This window comes from Notolabrus celidotus, chromosome 18, assembly GCF_009762535.1.
Source record: "Notolabrus celidotus isolate fNotCel1 chromosome 18, fNotCel1.pri, whole genome shotgun sequence".
Taxonomy (NCBI): domain Eukaryota; kingdom Metazoa; phylum Chordata; class Actinopteri; order Labriformes; family Labridae; genus Notolabrus; species Notolabrus celidotus.
This window is the reverse complement of record NC_048289.1, coordinates 9,351,693-9,372,320: the sequence shown is the minus strand read 5'-3', so window position 1 is coordinate 9,372,320 and position 20,628 is coordinate 9,351,693. Positions and strand designations below refer to the sequence as shown.

General features: G+C 39.6%; 1 protein-coding gene across 1 annotated transcript in view; it reads right to left on the bottom strand.

The window, feature by feature from the left end:
* Window positions 1-15,700: 15,700 nt before the first annotated feature.
* Window positions 15,701-20,628, bottom strand: part of antxr1c (ANTXR cell adhesion molecule 1c) — a 41,391-nt gene continuing 36,463 nt past the window's right edge. Inside the window, exon 18 of the mRNA XM_034708711.1 lies at window positions 15,701-18,784. Coding sequence (XP_034564602.1) covers window positions 18,509-18,784 — 276 coding nt within the window. The 3' untranslated portion in view covers window positions 15,701-18,508. The remainder of the gene's footprint in view (window positions 18,785-20,628) is intronic.

The following is a 20,628-nucleotide window of genomic DNA, read 5'->3' as shown; positions in this document are numbered from 1 at the left end:
TAAACAAGCATACTTACAGATGACTCAGTTTATACTGTGGACATAATATAGGGCCCTATTGATTCCTGATGCAAAGTGTCGTAGCATGCAGCTCAAGTGTCATAGTTATTTTCCAAGAAATGGACCAAACTGTTGGAGCAACCAATCACGTTGGGCTGAGCTTCCCACATGCGTGATCACCCTGCAGGACTTCAGCTATTACTCTCCAGTGTGATCTTGGAGAAAATGGCTGGTTAGGAGACTGGCACCTCTCAACTCCCAGTCTTTCATGAAATGCACTGTCACACTCTCATGGCTCCCGGGTCCTGCTGGATCACATATCAGTGGCCAAAGTTGTTTTACTTCTTTTTCATATGACAAAGCAGAGGTGAATAACGCTTGCAGCAGGGATTAATTGGTACAGGATGGGAAGGCTTCAAGTTCTGGGTTGCAGCATGCAGTCTTTTGAATTGATCTTTGTGGTGCTGTTTTCATGGTGGAAGAGAGTCATCATGCTCAAACTTTTAGTTGCAAACTGTTTTCAGCATTCTCTACAGAACACATTATTCTGTTGCTCTTTCGAAATGATGTACCTGAACCATCTCCACATAATCGAGCCAGTATTTTCCTTTTGACCAACCAGCTCCTTTTTGGCAGCCTTGCTCCTGTCCTTACAGGACTTGTTGTGAGCATGCAAGGGTGGGGCGGGCTTTTTAGTTTTGCTCAGAGGGAGAGAGGTGAGGCAGGGTGAAGAGGGATGGAAGGAGACAAGAGAAAACTTGAACTGGTGGCTTTACAGAAGAGTACAGTAAAACTTGAATGTCCCTGTGGGGCAATTTTCTTTGCAGACAGTGGTTTACACAGATACAACAATACAAACAATAAACCACACACAACACAGCACAAGATACATGGACTGTCACCATAGATCACAGTGGTTACAGATTGATTACAAAGCCAACAGAGTAAAAGACACTCTGAACCGACGCAGGGCAGCCATCATGTGCAAGTGCAACTCCAGTTTTAGTCTGCGCAATGGCAGCATGGCATTGTTTTGTTTCTAGACTACTAGATAATTCTCCCATGAGATGATCCTATCATGAGAAAAACACTTTTTAAAAAAAAAAATTTGTGACGATGTAAGAAATAGGTATTGAACTCAAGAAAACAACAACGGAATTTAACTCAGTGTCACAGGGACGTGGAATAAAACATGTGGATGTCCACTGAGGACCTCCATAACATGGTGTATTGAACAGAACATTAACTTTCAGGCACAGCCCACGAATTGACTTGACATATTTGAATCCCCTTTCATAATTTACAGGAAGCATCTCCTTTCAGGGTGGTGGACATGCAGGGAACAGAAACATGCACGAGAAAAGCAATCCATCATATTAAACATCATGCCTGGTTTCTTTATTTTATAATTGAGTGATTTCAAAGATGTAATGTAAGTATGGTGCATTTGTGTGCTGAAGTTTGGACTCTGGTTGACTTCCACACAGTAATCTGTCTGATGTAAGAGCAAGAATCAATGAGAAGAAAACAACAACTCTGATTTATGTGTTTACTTTTCACTTCCTCTTTTTCCTTCTTGTGTATTTTAGTTGTGCTCTCTTATTACGATAATGGTGCATTTTATAATTCCTGTTTATAAAAGTGCCATATGAATAAGGCTTTCATTATTGTGGTGTGATGACATGTCCAAAGTATACTAAGTCACTTCAGGCTTCCTGTCAGTGAACCAGACAAGGATGACTGAAGTTATTTTCTTCCTTGTATAAATCAGTTGGATTTGACAGAAAAGGGGCAATTCCACCCTTAATTGATGCACACACATACACACACACACGCACACAGAAGCATAATTGCTGCTGGCCTACATAACGTGGTGTCCAAACCGCATGACTTGTCGGGATAGTGGAAAAATGACAATTTATGTCACTCGTTTTGTCCTATCAGGTTGCACTGATGTTTGTTTTCTCTCTGTGGCTGGTGATGACAGCCGACATCTCTGAGGGAAAATTTGTGCTCATGAAGTCCAATTTAATTTGGTTTCCCAGTCAACCAAGGTTATGGTTGGTACGCTGGAAGGCTTACGGTAAAATGGAGTTGGAGTGAGACTACGGCTGAATTACTTGAATAGATTTTCTTACTTCTAATGTAAAAATGTGGAAGCATTTCACATGTAACTCCGCTGTCCCACCCTGTTTGTACTGGAAGTATTTTGTTGGTCCTGAGAGAGAATATTTCTAGAGTATTTTAGATAGAACTAGCCCTGGTTCCTGTCATGCCATGTTGAAGAGACACAAACAGATTTTGAGAATAAGCTGGATGAGTTAACATCAGTTGAGTAAAAATGGCATTACACCACGACACATTAGGAGCTAACCTCGACAGTCTGAGAGGAAACTTTTTCTTATTGTTGCCAAAAGTAAGATGAGAAGATCAAAACCAGTCACTTCTGTTAAAGTGCTCGTTTGTTGGAAGCTTCGAAGAAGGACAGAAGAGAGATTGGTCTCAAGTTAACAGAGTTTATTCTAGTCACAGGTAAAGCATGTGCTCAGGTGAGGTCTCAGAGGGAATGAGCCAGGATTATAAACTGTATAAAATATGGACGTAGGATCCGTGACGTCACCCATCTGTTTCTGAAGAGCTGTTCTGAGGCCAATCCTCGGCAGGAGCCATATTGCTGCTGTCGAGCCAGTGTGACATAAAGAGGTGGGCTTTGAAGCAGCCTGTAAACATGTTTATTTATGCTGTAAAGATCGACTTTTTCCCATTCATGTGTATGTGACTTCCGGTACTTCCGAAGCTAGCCTCAAGCGGATCCTTGATGAACTGCAGTTTTTAGCACTTCCGCATTGACTCATATTTTTAGACCAGAGGTTGCCGCTTGGCCCCTATGTACAGAAAAGATGAACATTTATCTTCCTGGGCTGCACCCTGTACAATGGGTCGGACTTTAAGATTTGCAATCTCTGACTCCACACTGTGTGTGTGTGTTGTTTTTAGACATGCAGCTAACGAGCAGTGAAGGAGTCACAGTTTCGGATACTCAGAACATTCTGTGCCCCTGATGATTATACAGCAGAATAGTTTTCTAACATAAAATCAGCAACATTTCTATTCTAACATAATAGTAAGGAAGGGGATACCCAATAACAAAAAGACAAATATCCTTCACCTCTGACAGGTAAACATCAAGCTACAGCTAACAACTGGCTAGCTGATCCAGGTATTACAAGTAAGTCCTCTACTTGTTTCTTGCCAACATCAATCAATCTTTATTTATATAGCGCCAAATCCCGACTAATGTTATCTCGAGACCCTTTAAAAACTGAGTAGGTCTAGACCGTATTCTGACAGTAATGACAGGACTAAAATAAGTCACTACTGGACACCAAGCTAAGGAATAGCCTGGAACACAACCTCTCACAGATCCAAACATACATTTTACAAATGTGAATTCAGCCAACATTTGTTAGATTATGAGGTATATGCAGAGCCATTCTTTACGCTCATTTACGTTAGTAGGCTGCTATCAGAAGCTACATACTATGAGGGCTGAGTGTGTGTGTGTGTGTGTGTGTGTGATGCAACTGCAAACCTCATACCACCCCCTTGCTGGAGTCAGTGCTGTAGTGGAACCATCCCAGTCAAAAAAGTCAGGACATGGCCTAGCATGTATCTGTAGACTGTAGGCCATTAAGTAACCTAATTATATAAACAAAAATATTAAACTATTCATGTCATTAAGTTGCAACAAACACAGCAGCTTTTTATTTTTCACAGTGAGGCAAAATGAGATTACAGCACAGTGTCAGAAACTGGTTGCAGGCTCTATGTAACAGAGCCTTTGTTTATTTCTAACAACCAATACATTTCTGCACAACAGGTCATTGGTTTATGACATTTTACCATAGACTGTATAAAATATGGACGTAGTATCCGTGACGTCACCCATCTGTTCCTGAGAGCTGTTTTGAGGCCAATCGACGGCGGCAGCAATATTGGAAATGCGGAACTCAACTAGGCAGAGTGTGACGTAAAGAGGCGGAGTTTGAGCCTCCTAGCCAACAGCTATGTGTCCCCGTCCGGGAGTCACGTCAGTCATGTCCTTAATTGGGCAAAAACCCGTAATCTTAATATCTTCTGAACCGCGCGTTAGAAAAAAATTCACTCCCTGTACAGTGTGTGCAGATAGAGAAATTAGCTACGTAGAGCCAAGTCATTTTTTTTAACCAGGCTGTAAACATGTTTATTTCTGCTGCAAAGATCGTATTTTTTTTAATTGGTGGTTTCCGGTGTTTCTGCAGCCAGCCTCAAGCGGATTCTCAATGAATTGAAGTTTATAACACTTCTGCATGGACTTCATAGTCTGAGAGTTTGCCAGAGGTTGCCGCTTGCATTTCACTAAACTAGTGCTAACACTCAACCAGGTCAAGATGACTCCACCCATAAAGACATTTATTTTAAGTGTTAGAAACCTTCTTATTTTAAATGATTGAATTTTGCCAGGTGTTTTTTGGAATCATATCTGATTCAGTGTTAATTTTACAATGGGCAGTCTTATGTGGAAGTTAACACCATGATCACTGCATATGGCAGCCTGTATTTTCCATGTGGTCATACCAGACCAACTTCAGTCTGTATTATTTCTAAATAGTAATGTAGTCTTACAAATCCTAGTGTCACTCATTCCCTTACTAATGTTGACAACTACAGTAATGTGTGACATCAAAGCTAGGAGAGGCGCTGCTCTTTTCAACTTAGTGTCACTTTGCTCTTTTCAGTTAAAAGCTGCGAGGACAGAACATGTGTCTAACATTTTCAGCTGTGCCTCTACAAGCACTTCTGAATCTCCACAATACATGAGGTGGTTACAGAAATACAAAAGAAATAGAAATGGTTTAAAAAATCATCTAAACCAGGGGTTTTTCATTACATCAGTACTGGACACAGCAGTGTAATGCCTGATGAAAGTTCATGAGGCACAGAGTTCTCCTCCATTTAATCTCTGTGAGAAATAAATGAGCATTGTAATGGGATTAATTCAAAGCAGGCCTGTGATATTCTTTCAAAATCTGGAAAAGTAAGAGAGCACATGTGCACATTTGTGGCATGAGGATCAATTCAAGTGAAGCAAAGACATAAATATAATAAAAATAAAAATGACTGCCATCTGTGGGTGTCCTGGAGGCTGATGTGCCCTCAGTGAAAACGTGAGACTGGTATCCGGTCCTTTGGTTACATCATGTTCTCTCTGTCCCTGTCTCTGTTTAATTTTTTTTTAAAAGCGTCTCTATATTTAAAAGTGATGCAGCTCGTTGAAAACCCTGAAGAGCTGGATATCCTGCTCTATCTGCACCAAGTGAACCAAGTGCAAATAGACCATGTGCACAAGTTGACAAGTGGAAAAATTTTAAGAACTAAGTAAAGACTGTGTGAAAACTCTTAGAGGGGGCAGATGGGGGTTTAGAAAACAGCAGGGTTTTTTTTTTATATCACTGCTGAAGGATTTTTCCTCTCAGCCTGGATAGATGAATCACTTCAGTCTTTGCTTTTACGACTTGTTATTCATCCATACAGTTCCTAAAGTTTAAACATCAATTCTGTATTCTTACTCCATTTACTCTGCTGTTTTTAAAGGATCTATTGAGTGTGTGTGTGTGTGTGTGTGTGTGTGTGTGTGTGTGTGTGTGTGTGTGTGTGTGTGTGTATGTGTGTATGTGTGTCTTTCTGTATAAGTCTTGGAGCATGCTATGATCTCTGCTTATCTCCTGTTCTTACACGCTTACACACCCTGGGAGTTTCATGATAATAGATGTTTTGAGGCACAGTAATGCTGACTAAAGTCAAACTGAGTCGAGTCACAACGAACCTGGATGAACTTCAACTCTGCTTCACAAAAATTCTAGTTACGTAATGTTAAGATTCTAGTTGTAACGTTATCTTTGGCCGCATAATAAGAACAGATGATCAAATTTGTTCCCTGTTTTGCTGCTCCAGAGAAGATCCAAAGCTTCTGTGCTGTATTGTTACAGTTCAAAGATGCCAAAGGTCATGACATGAGCTGCACTGGTGATAACATACAAGACTAGAACATTAGGGGCTGAAAATGTGAGATGGTGCTTTACTGTGCAGAAGGGAGGAGAAAAAGGAGGGGGAGCGGATCTGGGGAGGGGAGTCTGTGCCACACAAGTTGCCCCTGGGGCCTGAGCGGTCGTGTTGGCTTTGGCAGGAAGAGGGAGGAAGAAGAGAGGAGGGGGAGGACTGTGTGTTTGTGTGGATTTGTGTGTGTGTGTGTGTGTGTGCTTGTGCACATGTGTGTGTATATGTGTGTAGGGGGCTGTTGAAGTCAGCTCCTGCATGGTGCCACGTTTGCATCACGGAACTGTAATTCCTTTCTGTGCTGAGCAAAGCAGTGCTGGCACTGTGGCAGCCTCACTTTTTTAACCCTTTCAGTCCTGTGACTGAACCATTAACGCCCACAGAGTAACACAATAACAGCAGCTACATGCCCATGTTTCTTCTCAGGATTTACTTTGCCACCCGTATCTGTTGCTGTAACTTTGAGGTTTTGTTCTCACATAGCACCTGAAGTTGAACTGATAAGCTAGTGTACAAGATCTAGCGGTGGTTGGAAAACTAGAAAAGTTACATAAGGCTTCATTTGAGCCCTGTTCTCTTTTCTTTATGTATGCCTCCCCCTGGGGTCCATTTCTCTCCATTGCTTTGCAGATGATTTACAAATCTGACCGCCACTAAAACCAATAATGATTTTATGCGAGCTGTGCTGAACTGGCTCAAAGATGTTAAGTCATGCATGGAGTTCAACTTCCTGAATCTCAATGAAAAGAAAACTAAAAACTTTGTATTTGGAAAAACCTGAACTCATGGATGGTAATTATATTGTTCTGTTAGCCTCCTACAGTCTCTTCAAATTTGACAGTCAAGTCAAGTTTCTTTGAGTTAAGACCTCTGGGGAAGGTAACAGCCTATCCCCTCTTTACAAATGATTTGAGTCATCCACATGTTTTTTACATCTCACTTGGAGTATAGCAACTCTTAGCGTTTTGATGTTAATCAGTCGTCTCTTTATAGTTACAGTTGGTTCAGAATGCAGCTGCTTGTATTAGACTGGAAAGAGACGACGATCACATCACACCAGTACCAACTTCTTCATTTGCTTCCTGTCACTTTCAATATCCAGTTCAAGATTTCATTTCCTGTTTTTAAAAGTTTTCATAGGCCAGCACCATCACACCTGAGTTGTTGCACCAACAGTGCAGCTGGAGCACAGAGGTCAACACATCACACTCCCCTGGATGGTCCAATATCCATGCAAAAAAAAAGATCTAGGAAAAATATCTGAATCTAGGGTACACTAACATGGATTTTAGTGTTTGGGACACCGTTTGTTAACATAAGCTAAATTATGTGGCAGAGTTTACCCTGCCTGCAGTGGTTGATAGCCTAGCTTCTGTGCTGATTCTCCAGACAGTCTCTCAACAAAGAGGCCGAGCTAACCGTGTCACTTACCACTGACAAGGAACTACTCACACACATGGAAGTTTCAACCACTGTTAAATTGGACAACCCACCTTTTGCCTTTAAATTCTAGATGAGCATAACGATCTGACATTTTACCGTGCAACTACATTCTGCTCTTATTTATTGTGTATTTATTGTTCCTTGTTTCATATGGATGTTGTGTTGTAAGCTTGTACCACACTTTGGTTAACTGTGGTTGTTTTCAAATGTGTTTTATAAATAAACTGACTAACACTCTAATAAGTGGAGTCCATTTATATAAAGGATGACGTCGGCCATCATTAGTCAAAACTCTACTGTCCTCCACAGTAAAACGTTTGTGTTTGATGTAAAGTTTTAGAGGTCAATGAGGGCTGGAAATATAGACTAGTTTTAGTATGTTTACCACAAACCTCTTGAAGTTGTCCCATTACTATTTTCCTGTCAATGAAACCCCAAAACCTCAGATCTTAGACCTAATAGACTGACACACACAAACACACAAACAAACAACATGCCTGCCGACACCAACAAAACCTACTCACATGCACATGTACACATTCAAAACAAATGAGCCAATTAACTGTCTGCTCCTCTGCCCTGTAATGACACTGTTTGTGCATCCTTGAAAGATGAGCAAATTCCACAGCATGAAGTCTAACAGGCCCCATGCAGACACACATCAGACTAAATGTCTGTAATTGCAGTCTGAGTTGCTGCTAGGAATGTTTCTCTTTTTCACCAAGGTTCTTGGTGTTCTTGTAAATGATAGAGGATTAAATATGAGGTCAGCTTTAAAAACTGTGCATGCAAGACTTTTAAATATGAAGATGTAATGATTGATTAACAATATATGGACTTTTGTCAGCTGCTTATTTGTGGCAAACGAGCATGTTGAAATGAAACTGAATCATAAATGCATGAAAACACGAGAGTTTCAAAGAATCACTACTCTCACATAAAGCTTCATTGACAAAATTATATCCAAGCTAAAAAAAAGAAGAAACTATGAAAGTAAGAGCTTAAAATTACGAACAAGAAATGTGCAATTATCGTGCAGCCACACAAACACAAAGTAGCATGAGTCAGTTACAGTGTGCTGAGGAAGTTTCTGTTGCTCTGGGCTTTCTAGAGTCTATCATATGATCACGTTAGGAAAATGATTCAAAGCAGCAGATCTTTTGGTTCAGTGTTGACAGTCAGGTGGCAGGACTTTTGTGGGGAGGCCTGTTTTTAACATGAGGTGTGTCAGCTGGGTAGCTTAATATTTCTGCATTTACAACATTTCTGGTATCTGCTGTCTACACAGATTCAGCAGACATACTTTCCATCTCCTCTGACGCCTCCTCTGTATTCTTTTTGCAATAGTTGCAGTATGATCAACTGCTGCTCAACATTTATGAGCTCCAGTACCAAAAATAATACACTCTGATTCCATTGTCATGATTTCTTGTGCACAAACGAGCAGAGAACGTAGCAGGGCCAGAAACATGTGCGATGAATAGCATTGAAATTGGACAGCGTTTAGGCGAACTATTGCGGGGCCTCCAACCCACATATATGTAGTGCTCACGAAGGCATAAGCTGGTATGTCGTAGAATCAACGCAGAAGTGGAAACTGAGCCAAAAGCACATATTATGTGGAAACAATGAAGTGGCTGTTTTTCAAATGTCAGCATGATCATGTCCCTCTTTGTGTTGTCAGTTCATTTTGTCTACTGAACCTGTGAGCTTAATTTTTCCAAATAATTAAACAGTATGAAGGTGTAGTGTGTTTCAAAATAAGTTTTTAATAGTTAAAGGAGGCTATGTTTGAAAAATTAACAGCAAAACTAAAGACCCGACTTTATAACTCTTCAGTTCCAAAGACTCTTAAGAAACAATGATTGTTAGAGGGTCATTTTAAGATCATACAGGACTCTGTTTTTTCTGACCTACCACCTCTGCAGTTAAGTAAGGTTACATTTTACTGAGAGCTTTTACTGGGTTCTAAATAGGGAAAGATTGTTTGGTAATTTAGGAAGCAAGAAAACAAGTTTATTATCACCTTATAAAGCTAGTTTGGCAAACCTGGTAGCAAATGGTTTCCTATTTATACCCAGCAGACTCAGGGCAACAGAAGCTAAACATCGACACCAGTTGATGGCATATAGCTATTAAGTAGGTTCATTTTGTTCGTTAGCTAGTCGTTAACTTTATTTATTTTATTTTTTTTACAGTTTGTTACTTTGCAGTTATCACCCATTATGTCGGCTGGACTAACAGACAACAAGACACACTCACATTTACACCCACAGGCAATTTACAGTAACGAGTTATTCTAACAAGCATGTGTGTGGACTGTGGGAGGAAGCTGGTGTACCTGTAGGGTTACCTACACAGGGAGAACATGCAAACTCCATGTAAGTAGACTCCGCTGGGATTAAAACCAGGGATCTTCTTGCTACAAGGCAACCACTGCACCACCCTGCAGAGGCAATCATTGCACTACCCTGCAGAGGCAACCACCGCAGCACACTGAATTAAATTCAATCCAGGAACATACAAATTCATGCGATCCAGTAGATTAAAATACATGCACTGAAAGGTAAAAATAAAGACTGTTAGATGTCTGAGATGAAATTTGGTACAATATAATTTATCCTGTAATGAAGTTTAACTTGTAAAAAAACTTTGTCAGATCCTCTGGGAGAAAATTGTGAGAATAAAAGTGAAGTTATTCTACAATCCCCACCTCTTAAATTTTGGAAAATGATTTTAAAAGTAGTAATAATAAAAGAGATTAACGCCGTCATAATCACTGTGGCACTTGCTTTTATTGGATGAAAACACAATTATAACCATAAGAGAAGGTTGAATGTGAAGAGCCAAAATAGCAGCACAAGTTTTCCTCGTGTAGCAGCGGATAGAGGACCAGAAATGACAAATATGGTCTTATAAAGTCAGCTTTAACTGCAAAAAGAAAACCACCACGGTGCTTACAGGACAGCTTTCCATCTTTCCAGCCTGCTGTTTGCACTCATACCGGTTACCCTGGATACAAGGGGCATCAAAACACAGGCACAATGACGAATACCAGCATATGTGTGTGTGTGTGTGTGTGTGTGTGTGTGTGTGTGTGTGTGTGTGTGTGTGTGTGTGTGTGTGTGTGTGTGTGTGTGTGTTGGGTCAGCGAGGTTCAGTCTGGGCGGTAATGTGAGACCAAGATGAAACAGTCAGCCATCAGCACATTCCTATGGGCCTCGGTTTTCTTCAGCTCTGAGGGAGCAAAAAAAGTGAGAGAGAGGGTAAAGAAAGAAAAAAAGAAAGAAGAGCCAGAGCTGAAGACAGAAAAAAAAGAAAAGAGAAGGAATAGTACACAAAAGGAAGTAACAAAGAAAAGAAAAAAGAAAGGAATATTACAGGGAAAGAAAACCAAGCAGCAGTAAACATGTCAGTGACAGTAAATGATGCAGTTACCTCCTCAACCATTCAGGAACCTTCATAATCATACAGCAATAACTCCTCTACCTCTCATTATAACAGTGTGCTTCAGCCTGTGTATTGTTGCAGTCTTTATATAATGCTATGCTTTTTAGAGGCTTCGCACAAATCTGCATGCAGCTTCATGACCAGTGGTTGATGGAGGAATTTACTCCCCACAAATATTGTCTAAATATCTGCGAACCAGACTAGCAACAGAGAGCGAGCTCGAAGTGATTGTTGTGATGTGGCTGCGGACCCATTTAATAATACCCAGACTCTGGTTTGTTGAAACAAATTAGACTAAAGAGAACTGTGACAATTCACAGGCTGCCATTCATGTTGGCTGACAGTTGAAAAGATCTGAGCACATGCAAAACTCTCAGTTGGGCCTTTTTTATTTTACATCCCGGCTCCAAAGTGTTACTAGTAAGTGTTAGTTCAAAAGCTAAAGCATCATGGGGATTTATGCTCACTCTTCCCCTAGACTATTTTGTTTTTCATTTTAACAACAGTCGCTGTCAAGCTATACTCCATACTGGTTCGACAAATTAAGGTTGCTATAAACAAATCTACAGTTTTATCCTAAGTTTTAAAAGAATGAAAAGTGTGTTGCTAATAACTAGATCACAGTTTTAACACACTCTGGTCAATGTGACTGCCAATGATCAGATGTTCTAACTCAGTTCATAATGCCTTTGACTGATTATTAGCAGTTGGAGAGGGTTAGCGCCCTCCTTATGCCAGTTAATGACGGATATATCCGTGGTAGATTGTAAAAAGCAGCACATGAAGCAGTTTGGCAAAGTTAATTCTCTCAACCTAATGTGACCTCATGTCCATATTCCATTCCAGTGTTGTAGTCGAGTTCGAGTTGGTCCCCAGTTTGTGAGTCTGAGTCTGAGTCAACAATGACAAAGCCGTGTCAAGTCTCAGTAGGGTCCCTATTACAGGATTTATAAGGATGGGAGCTGTTTCAGTTTAAACTATTCACTTCATGAACTTCTATTGACTGTGTGGGACCTTTTGGTTGTGTAGAAAACCCATTTCATTTATTAACCTTAGATTTTCACTGATCCTGTCTGAGTGTCCGGAGATTTAAATGATCAATGAAGTAACAGCGCTGTGTGTCCTGTGTAAATGTGCACCACAACTCTCTTAATATAGAGACACACTCATTAATTCTGCTGCAGTGTAATCACTGCAGAGTCTGATAAACTCAAAAATACCTGCACACCACCCACTGTCACTCAGTGGACTCAACAGTCCAAGTAACTCCATGATCCAAGCATCTCGCTTACTTGTGTGGTTACATCTTTGACAGATGTATGTTAAAGCTTGTATTCATCTTCTTCTCGGTGGTTCTTTTACAATTTACACAATATTCAACGAGCCTTGTGTTCCTGCAACCTAACGTTGATCAGCCTGAAGTTCTTTAAATTCAATGTTCCCTCTACCCTACTGTGCCCTAAACCGTGTGTTCCATCAGCCTAATATCTCCTAAACCCTATTTTACCTAAACACTGTGTTACCTAAACCCATTGTCCCCTCAGCCTACTGTTCCCTCGGCCTACTGTCCCCTCAGCCTACTGTTCCCTCAGCTCCATACTCAATGAGCCCTCAAGAACAAGACCTCAAAGGTCATAGTTTGAGTCTAAAGATCTTAAGATTCTTTAATGGGATCGCAGCTGATTTAAGTCAGGAGCAAATACAATTGAGAATACTCTTTGAACTCCAGGTGAAATAAAAAATCTCAGACATCAAAATGTTTATTAAGACATCAGATGTCAGTTTTACATCAGTATTTCTAAATCCAGCTCCTGTCAAGTGATTCTATGCCATCTTAAAGTTTAAAAAAAACCCAAAACATTCATAAATATATTCAGATTTCTGCAGGTAATACTACGTGCTTAATTTGCTTTAAAAATACTTTGGACTGCCTTCCCTCCTCTATTCTCTTCATGCAGTATACAACTGTATTACTGGCCCATCTAGTTAAAGTAACATAATGTGCTTATACAGCAGGACTTCATTTCTTGGCCACTCTTATCTTTAAAACTTTAAGATGTAGTTTGACATTTTGCTCCCTGAGAGCACAACAACTCAGTTCACATAATCCTTCTACAACAATCCATTTGCTATGTCAATGATTATCTGAAGTTTTGAATAGATGGTTGCATGAAGTGCAGTTAAACACAATTTTATTGGAGCCCAGCAAGACTGTGATGGGCAGGGACAGAGCACAAGTTCTTCAATTTGTGGCCTGAACACATAAGCAAAAGAAATCCTATGTTCTGACACACTTAAATAGAGAACAGACATGAGGTCGTCAGCAACAATAGGCCTCATTGGTTTTAACATGGGTTTTTGACACTGTAGGACGTCTATATATGCAGTATGTTGTTTTATATTTCTTGTTTTATGCTCCATAAGTATTTGTGTTTTGTGACCACGAAGTGAAGGCTTTGTCCTATAATTTTGAGCTTGGATGAACACTTCTCTCTTTGCTTGTGGTAATATAACTTCTTGCACCTTATTGTTCATTGGAAACCATAACCATGTAAACAGTGTTTTGTTACGTGATCCCCATCCCTTTATACTCATTGTTCCTGGTTGTTTGGTGACATAATCTGAGAATGCCACCAAAGAGAACCACAGTTATGAACAACAGGGTACAGTAAATACAATGTTTATCTGGAGTTTATTGGATGTTTTACACAGAGACAGAGAGACCTGTTTCTTCAGAGACATTACGTAAATATACACTGTAAGCTTCGTTAGGCTTGGGCTTTTTTTTACGTTCATGCAGACCTGAGCCAGGATAAAGACAGAGAAGAAGCGTTGGTGTAGGATACCCAGCTGCTGTTTTCTGCGTTGTTCAGCTCTCCCTAGATCAGCATGTTGGTACGGAGGACTGACTGCCCGTCTGCCTCATTTTCTCCATTTTTCTGATTCAGCCCATCCCTTTCAACATCCCACATCCTCCTCTCCTCTGCATGCAGAAGGGAAAAACGCAGACTCCACAGTAATTATCCAGCTGGAACTGCTCACTGGGCTTTTCTAGCTGTATTAAATTCATTACCAACCAGAGAAACACTCTTTGAATACTCTTTTGGCAGATAGTGTGTTTTTGTACACATTTGACAACTCGATTGTTGGATACACAATGACATCCTTTGAGCTGAAATGGGATGCTCAGATACACTTCATTACACTTCAGTCCACATCCAACAGCGACATTATTTCCTACGTCTTTGCTGTCTCTAGACAGCGTGGGAGGTGGAGGTCGAAAGGTTAGCATCTAGCTTTTGACCGGAAGGTAGCCAGCGGTGAACCCAGCGGTGGAAAGAAGTATGTGGGGGAATTCACTGGAAAGCACCCTTTGCCTCCATCAGCAAAGAAGCCTCAGAAGGATTAAAGGATTGGGAAAATTTGTCTAAAGTGGAACCACTGTTTCTTATTCTCTCTTTCATAAGAGGCTAGCTGGGACTACGTAAGTGGAACTCACTACAAGCAGAGTGCATCTCTGGCTAACTTTCCAAGACTTTTCTTTTCCTTACCGTCATTTGATGTATTTCATGTGTTCCCAGTAATATCTTTGATGTAACACAGGAAAACCAGTTTCTCTTGGCTGGATGCTAATAAGCTAGCTAACCTGCTAACAGAGTTCGACAGTAGGTGGTTCAACATGCTAAAGATTGCCTATGTATTGCCTCATGAATTCAAGGTTTAAAGCTAGCTTAGATTTATTTTTCAAATGTATTTACACACTAAGTAGAGCACTAACAAAGACCTTTTTACTAGATTTAATCCCCTCGAAGCCCAGAGAGAAACATCTGGTTTTGGAGCTGCTAAGTCCTTCACTAGCTAATCAACAACATGTTGATGACTAGCTAGCTTCTGTTCATTTTACTGAGTTAGTCATAATTATTTACAGGTTCTCTCTTACAAGTCAGAGTTTTCAAATTGAGGAGCAAAGTTGCTTCAAAGCCCCTGAAAAAAGTTATGAAACAGAATTAAATTGATAATTTTGCCTCTTTATTATCTACATAATTAAATAAGACCATAAACAACAAGATTGGCTATGTTATGGTTTTTGTTCCCGCTACCGCATATAGGTGTCATTGATGACAGATTAAAGAACACCATAAGAACCAATCTATTTCCCATGTAATTTTCCACAGCAAAGATTCACAATAAGTGGCAATTTGACCATGGAAAACAACCATTAGCAATTTTATTTCCAGCCATTATTATTCTTCATACATCTGTCCCTCCCTGTTGTGGGTTTCATAATGTCTCCCATGAAAATGAACCTGATGTTAGCCATGTTATCTTACAGCAGACAATTTGACAAACACAGTTGTAACTGATCAGATTAGTAATGGCTGCTTTACATTAGCCTGTTTTAATTCCAATTACATGATGCACTATCCATGCTCGCTCATTTGTTAGTGGTTTGTGGAACCTTAAGGCTTTAACTAATGAGAGAATAGTATCACTATCATGAATATTTTATAAGAAAGACCAAACTTGTCAAAAGGCAGGTAATCCTGTTCTTATGATATAGCTAAATGTGTGTATGGGCAGTACACAGATCTAACTGTGAATGTTAGTTATCCACTGTCCAACCTTGCAGGGTTGGAACAAAGAGGGGAAATTGGACAGGCAACTTAATTCTGTATTTCACATCGGTCAAACAGAAATCACACACAGAAAGTCTTTGTCAGAAGCTTGGAAGTCAATCTTTATTGATACTGTTATAAAAATGTCAACCAACAAGTGAAAATCATATAGTCTTTTGTGTTTGCGTCAGCACTGCTGTATAAAAATGTAAAAACACTGATTAACATAATGTATCTCATCTGACAGCTTCAGTATCGTAATCAGTCTGCATTGATGCTGTTTTTATTCTGAAAATCTCTGTTGGTTAATACACACATACATCAGCACTGTAAAAATCTGAACCCCATCAGTCGGTCAAAGAGTTCTTCTAAACCTTTCAAAGTTGAACAGTTTGTGAGCTGTAATAAGTGAAACATTTCACAACCACATCTGTTTGTTCTGATCAGAGATTTAACAAGGACTTGAGAACTGCTGAGTCCAAAGTAATAAGACTTTTCATTACAAGGCAAGCTTTTACTTTGAATGTGTTTGTGTATATAAAAAAAAAATGAAGCGCACCAAATTGAATTATCTGATTCAAAATTGTCTCATTAAAGGTACAGCGTGTATAATTTGGTGGCATTTAGCAGGACAGACTAGTTAGAAATATAATTTACTATTCTCAGGTATGTTTAAATTAGGGTCCAGTCACCTGAATATATAACAGTTTTTGAGGGTAAAAACTGTACAAATTGAAGATCATACTTGTTATGCATCACAGCAGCTTCTGCTCTTCCAAGGCCAACATCAGGAGGGGTGAGCAAGGGAGCATTTCAATGTTGAATCTGTTGGCTAAAAATTGCTCAATATTCCCATTTCTACACACTGTACCTTTAAGAAATGTCAACAGTTTTCTGAAGATTCATCCTATAAAAGGTAATGAAACAAACAGGTACTTCTCCACAATTCAAAAACGTTTCCTTTTCTTAACTCATCAGTTATTTGGGGATGTATGAATGTCGTCATATTTAAAGACATTATGAGTTCTATCAAAAGTTAACGTGGATTGTTGGCCACATGAGGGAAGCACCATATGCACCTTTATTTAGCTCAGCTTTAAGGCACTGAGATGATGTGAATGCATGAACTAACACAATGGTACATAACACAGCTGGATGACACACTTCAAAATAAAAGCATAAAAAAAATTGAACAAGAAAAAAAAACAAAAGGCAAAGGATAAAAAAAGAATACCAGCATCCTTTTAAACTCAATTTCAACACGTTGAAGAAAAATCTCATACTTCTTTTTCTCAGTTGATGCTGATTTGTAGATGTAGCTGTCAGCATCTATTCAGCTGCTGGTGCAAAGCTGTGGAGAGCAACATGCACACCAAAATTTGCAATTTAGAGTTGTTGTTTTTTTATACACACAACTTTAAATGTGACTAAGTGGAGCAGGGATGGTTTGTAAAAAAGCTGGTGGCTTTGTATGCTAGCTGTTGTCTCTAAATTCTGTGCACAGTGTCCGTCTTTGTGGTTGGACACCTTGTCGATATTCAAGTACTCTCCTTTATTCTCTCGGGGAGTAAAATAAATTAGATGCTCTTTGAACTGCCCTGCAGTTGCAATGTGACCGGTGATGATAAAGCTGAAGACATAAAACACATATTGGCATCAAAGTACAGTATCAGTATAAGATTGAGTATAAAGGTCTTAGATGAGACATGAACCTGATTTCTGATTGCTCAATTTCAACACTTTAAATGTTCAAATGCCAACAAAAACAAAAACATACATACTGTAGTTGGCCAGCAGTCTATGTGCGCAGATACTAAAAAATAAAAAAAACAAAAATATATATTGCTGTATCCTAAATTTGACTACATGAAAATATTTAAGGACAATATCCAAAGCCTCAAAGATATCAACCACTGTAACATTCAAAAATCTTAAACACATCTCGTGAACATCCTTTCTATAAAACATCTGTACACTGCCCTGTCACTCAATGGTACCAACACTGGACTACAGATTAATTCAACTTTTTGTGCTGTATTCAAACACTTGAATTGGTTTCTGGATCAAAGAGACATCACAAAAAAAGTGAAGAAAAAACATTTTGGCACTGAGACTAGTAATAATGTCCAAAATGACACCTTATTGAAGGCTTTCATAGGTAACTGGACATTTGGCGATTGTAAATCTCTGATTCACCCTCACAGCATTGAAGTAATAAGTCAATCTCAAAGTTGTTTAAAGTTTTAACTCAAACATTTCCCTTAATACCTTCTTTTCAACTTAACTCTTGTCAACATTGGCCTATCTCAGTAGTTGATTAAGACAACAGAGAAATTTCATCCAATTTGCATCCACTATGATTCTGGGGACTTCATGTCCCTACATGCTTTGCTGTCCAGCAACAATCCTCTCTGATCTTACAATGCCAACACTAAGTAAAGAATTCAGTCACCCTGTTTCCTGTCTGTTAGGTCTGAATGTGGAGTAAAACTGCTTCTTTAGATAGTTTTTGTTACTTATAAGCAATAATTTAACCATTTGGTAAATCATCCTCTTCAACTTGCACTCAATTCTGAAAAAAAGACACATTTCTAGGTGTTTTTTTTTCTAGTATTTCTACCCACCCCCTCGCTAGAATTTTGCATGCTAGGTGGTAGCATGTTGAAACAACAAAATCTTCACATTTACAGTTTGACTCGACATTCCCCAAAAACAAGAAACAAGAAATAAGAGGAGAACATCTGAATGACTGGGATTCAAATACTGCTGGTCTTTGGCTTATAACAGGACTTTCTTTGACAGTGACAACAGGGAACTTTCAAACCGAAAGAACCGGTCTGAGCAACAAGTCTGTGACATCAAAGCAGGGGAGTTGGGGGGTTAGAGGGGTTTGTTCGTACGATTCAGGGTCGTAGGGTGGGTGGGGGACGTGATGGTGGTGGACAGGGCAGCCCTGGGGGTGTTCGGGCTGGTGGTGGTCCTGGTGGTAGCTGTCCTGTCGGGGATGATCTGGCGGGAGGGCTGGGGGAGGTGGGAGACGAGGGGGGTGTGCACATAACGGAGGGGTAGTCCGGCGGTGGGGGTGAAGGTGTGTGGATCGGGGTGTGGATCGGGGTGCGGGGTTTGGCCTTAGCTGCCGCTGACTCATCTTTGACTCTGGTGAAGTTGATGCATCGACCCTGAAAGAAAGGAGAGAGATATTTTATTAACACTCCGTCCACGCAGCTTATTCATGGATTGTGGATTTAAAGTCATGCTGAACAATGTTAGAGCTGTCAAATATGGAAAACAGTAAACATTGATATGAAAATGTTTGCGAGTATATAATATGAGACGGTAAGAAACATATTTTGGTAGTTTGTAGTTAAAATTCCAGTGTGAGCCACAAGGCTTAGTTTTATTCATGTAGCTCAGTCGCCTACAAGGTCCTGGTCCTGATACGGATTATTGTTTGTTGTGTGTCTTGTGTGTGGCCTACTTGTGCTTCACATCACATTTAAATCTGAGCTTTTATACACCCCCAATTTTTTAGGGAAGTCCATGATCTGTCCCGAATACTGTGACTCGGTAATTAAAGGATCCTCTTATTCCTGATGAGACCAGAGGGGGAGGAAAAACACTGAGAAAGGATTCAGGTGCAAGAGTTTTGGTGTGGTGTGTGTGTTGTGTGTGAATGGTGTACGTGTGTGACAGGATGAGGTGTGGTTGGGGGGTGAAAGGTTGCAGTTTATTTTGAAAATTGAACTCTGCAGAGCAGACTTATCAGACGGTAAAACAAATGAATTTGTTCCGGCAGAAATCCGATTTCCCTCCTGAGCTACTCGTAACATTTTACAGAAACCACGAGCGTCACTGGATTTCACAGAGGTCACTGTAACCATAGTAACTTGACTTGGTCTATTATTGCATGTGGTTGGCGGACAGTTTAGAGTGAAGTAATGTTAATCTTTTAATAACCAGTGATAGTTTGGAGCAGTGGAAACATGGTTCTCACAGCGGAAAATGAGAGACCAGCTGTTCTTTATGTCAAATGTCTTGTCAAACAAGGTTCCACACCAATTACGCACCAACAGTTGAACCTGTGCTGTACGATTTCTCAAAGCTTTTCTTAAATAGAAAACTTGAATGGACATAAAGAGCATATTTGGGACCAACACTGCTGATACCATTCTGAGGAAAATAGTAATTCTAATGTCCTTCTGTAAACTTTTCTCGTCTCATTGCATTTAACTGAACATCTCTAAATCTACCAAAGACTCTGCTTTAACACAGACATCCAGTCATATATGTCTGAAAGTCAAAACACAAACATTCACAGGTGAAACATTCCCTCCATCCTGACTGATCAATTAGCTGCTGTGAGCTAAAACACAAAGTTGAGAAAATCAGAGCAGAAAGGACAAGAATCAAGCAGCGACCAGCACATGGTGGTCTGGCAACAATTATCAAATCTGGACATGGATAAAAAATTAACTTGAAGGAGGATATCTTAAAGTTGGGAATCCCCACTAGATAAAAATGTCCAAATAACTTTCTTAGACAAAAACACTAAACTAGAGCTGCACATTGGCTCCATCAGGTTGACTTATTGAAAAACAACATATTTTTCTCAATATCGGGTGTCGAATAGAAGTGTTTTCATGTTATAATTCACCATTTGTAACTCCTATAACACAACAAAATGATGTAAAGCTATAAATGAATGGAACAAGATGTTCAGAAATGCGGGAAACACTTAGGCTGCATGTTTTTTTTTATTGAATTTAAGATAAAAAGTTCTATTTTATAGTGTTTTATACAAATAAATGTTTTTCATTTTTGTGAGATATGTAACTTCCCTTTGTTGTAGGGTTTGAAGAAAAGATCAACTCTACTCCCATAGCTTGTTAAGTCGCACAACAGCTGTAAATAGATTACAATAGTTATTCCCTAAAGCTCAAAATGTTAAAGAATCAACATATTTACCATATTTATTTAATGTGTAAGGAAACAGAAGTATTAAACATACAAATCAATGAACATG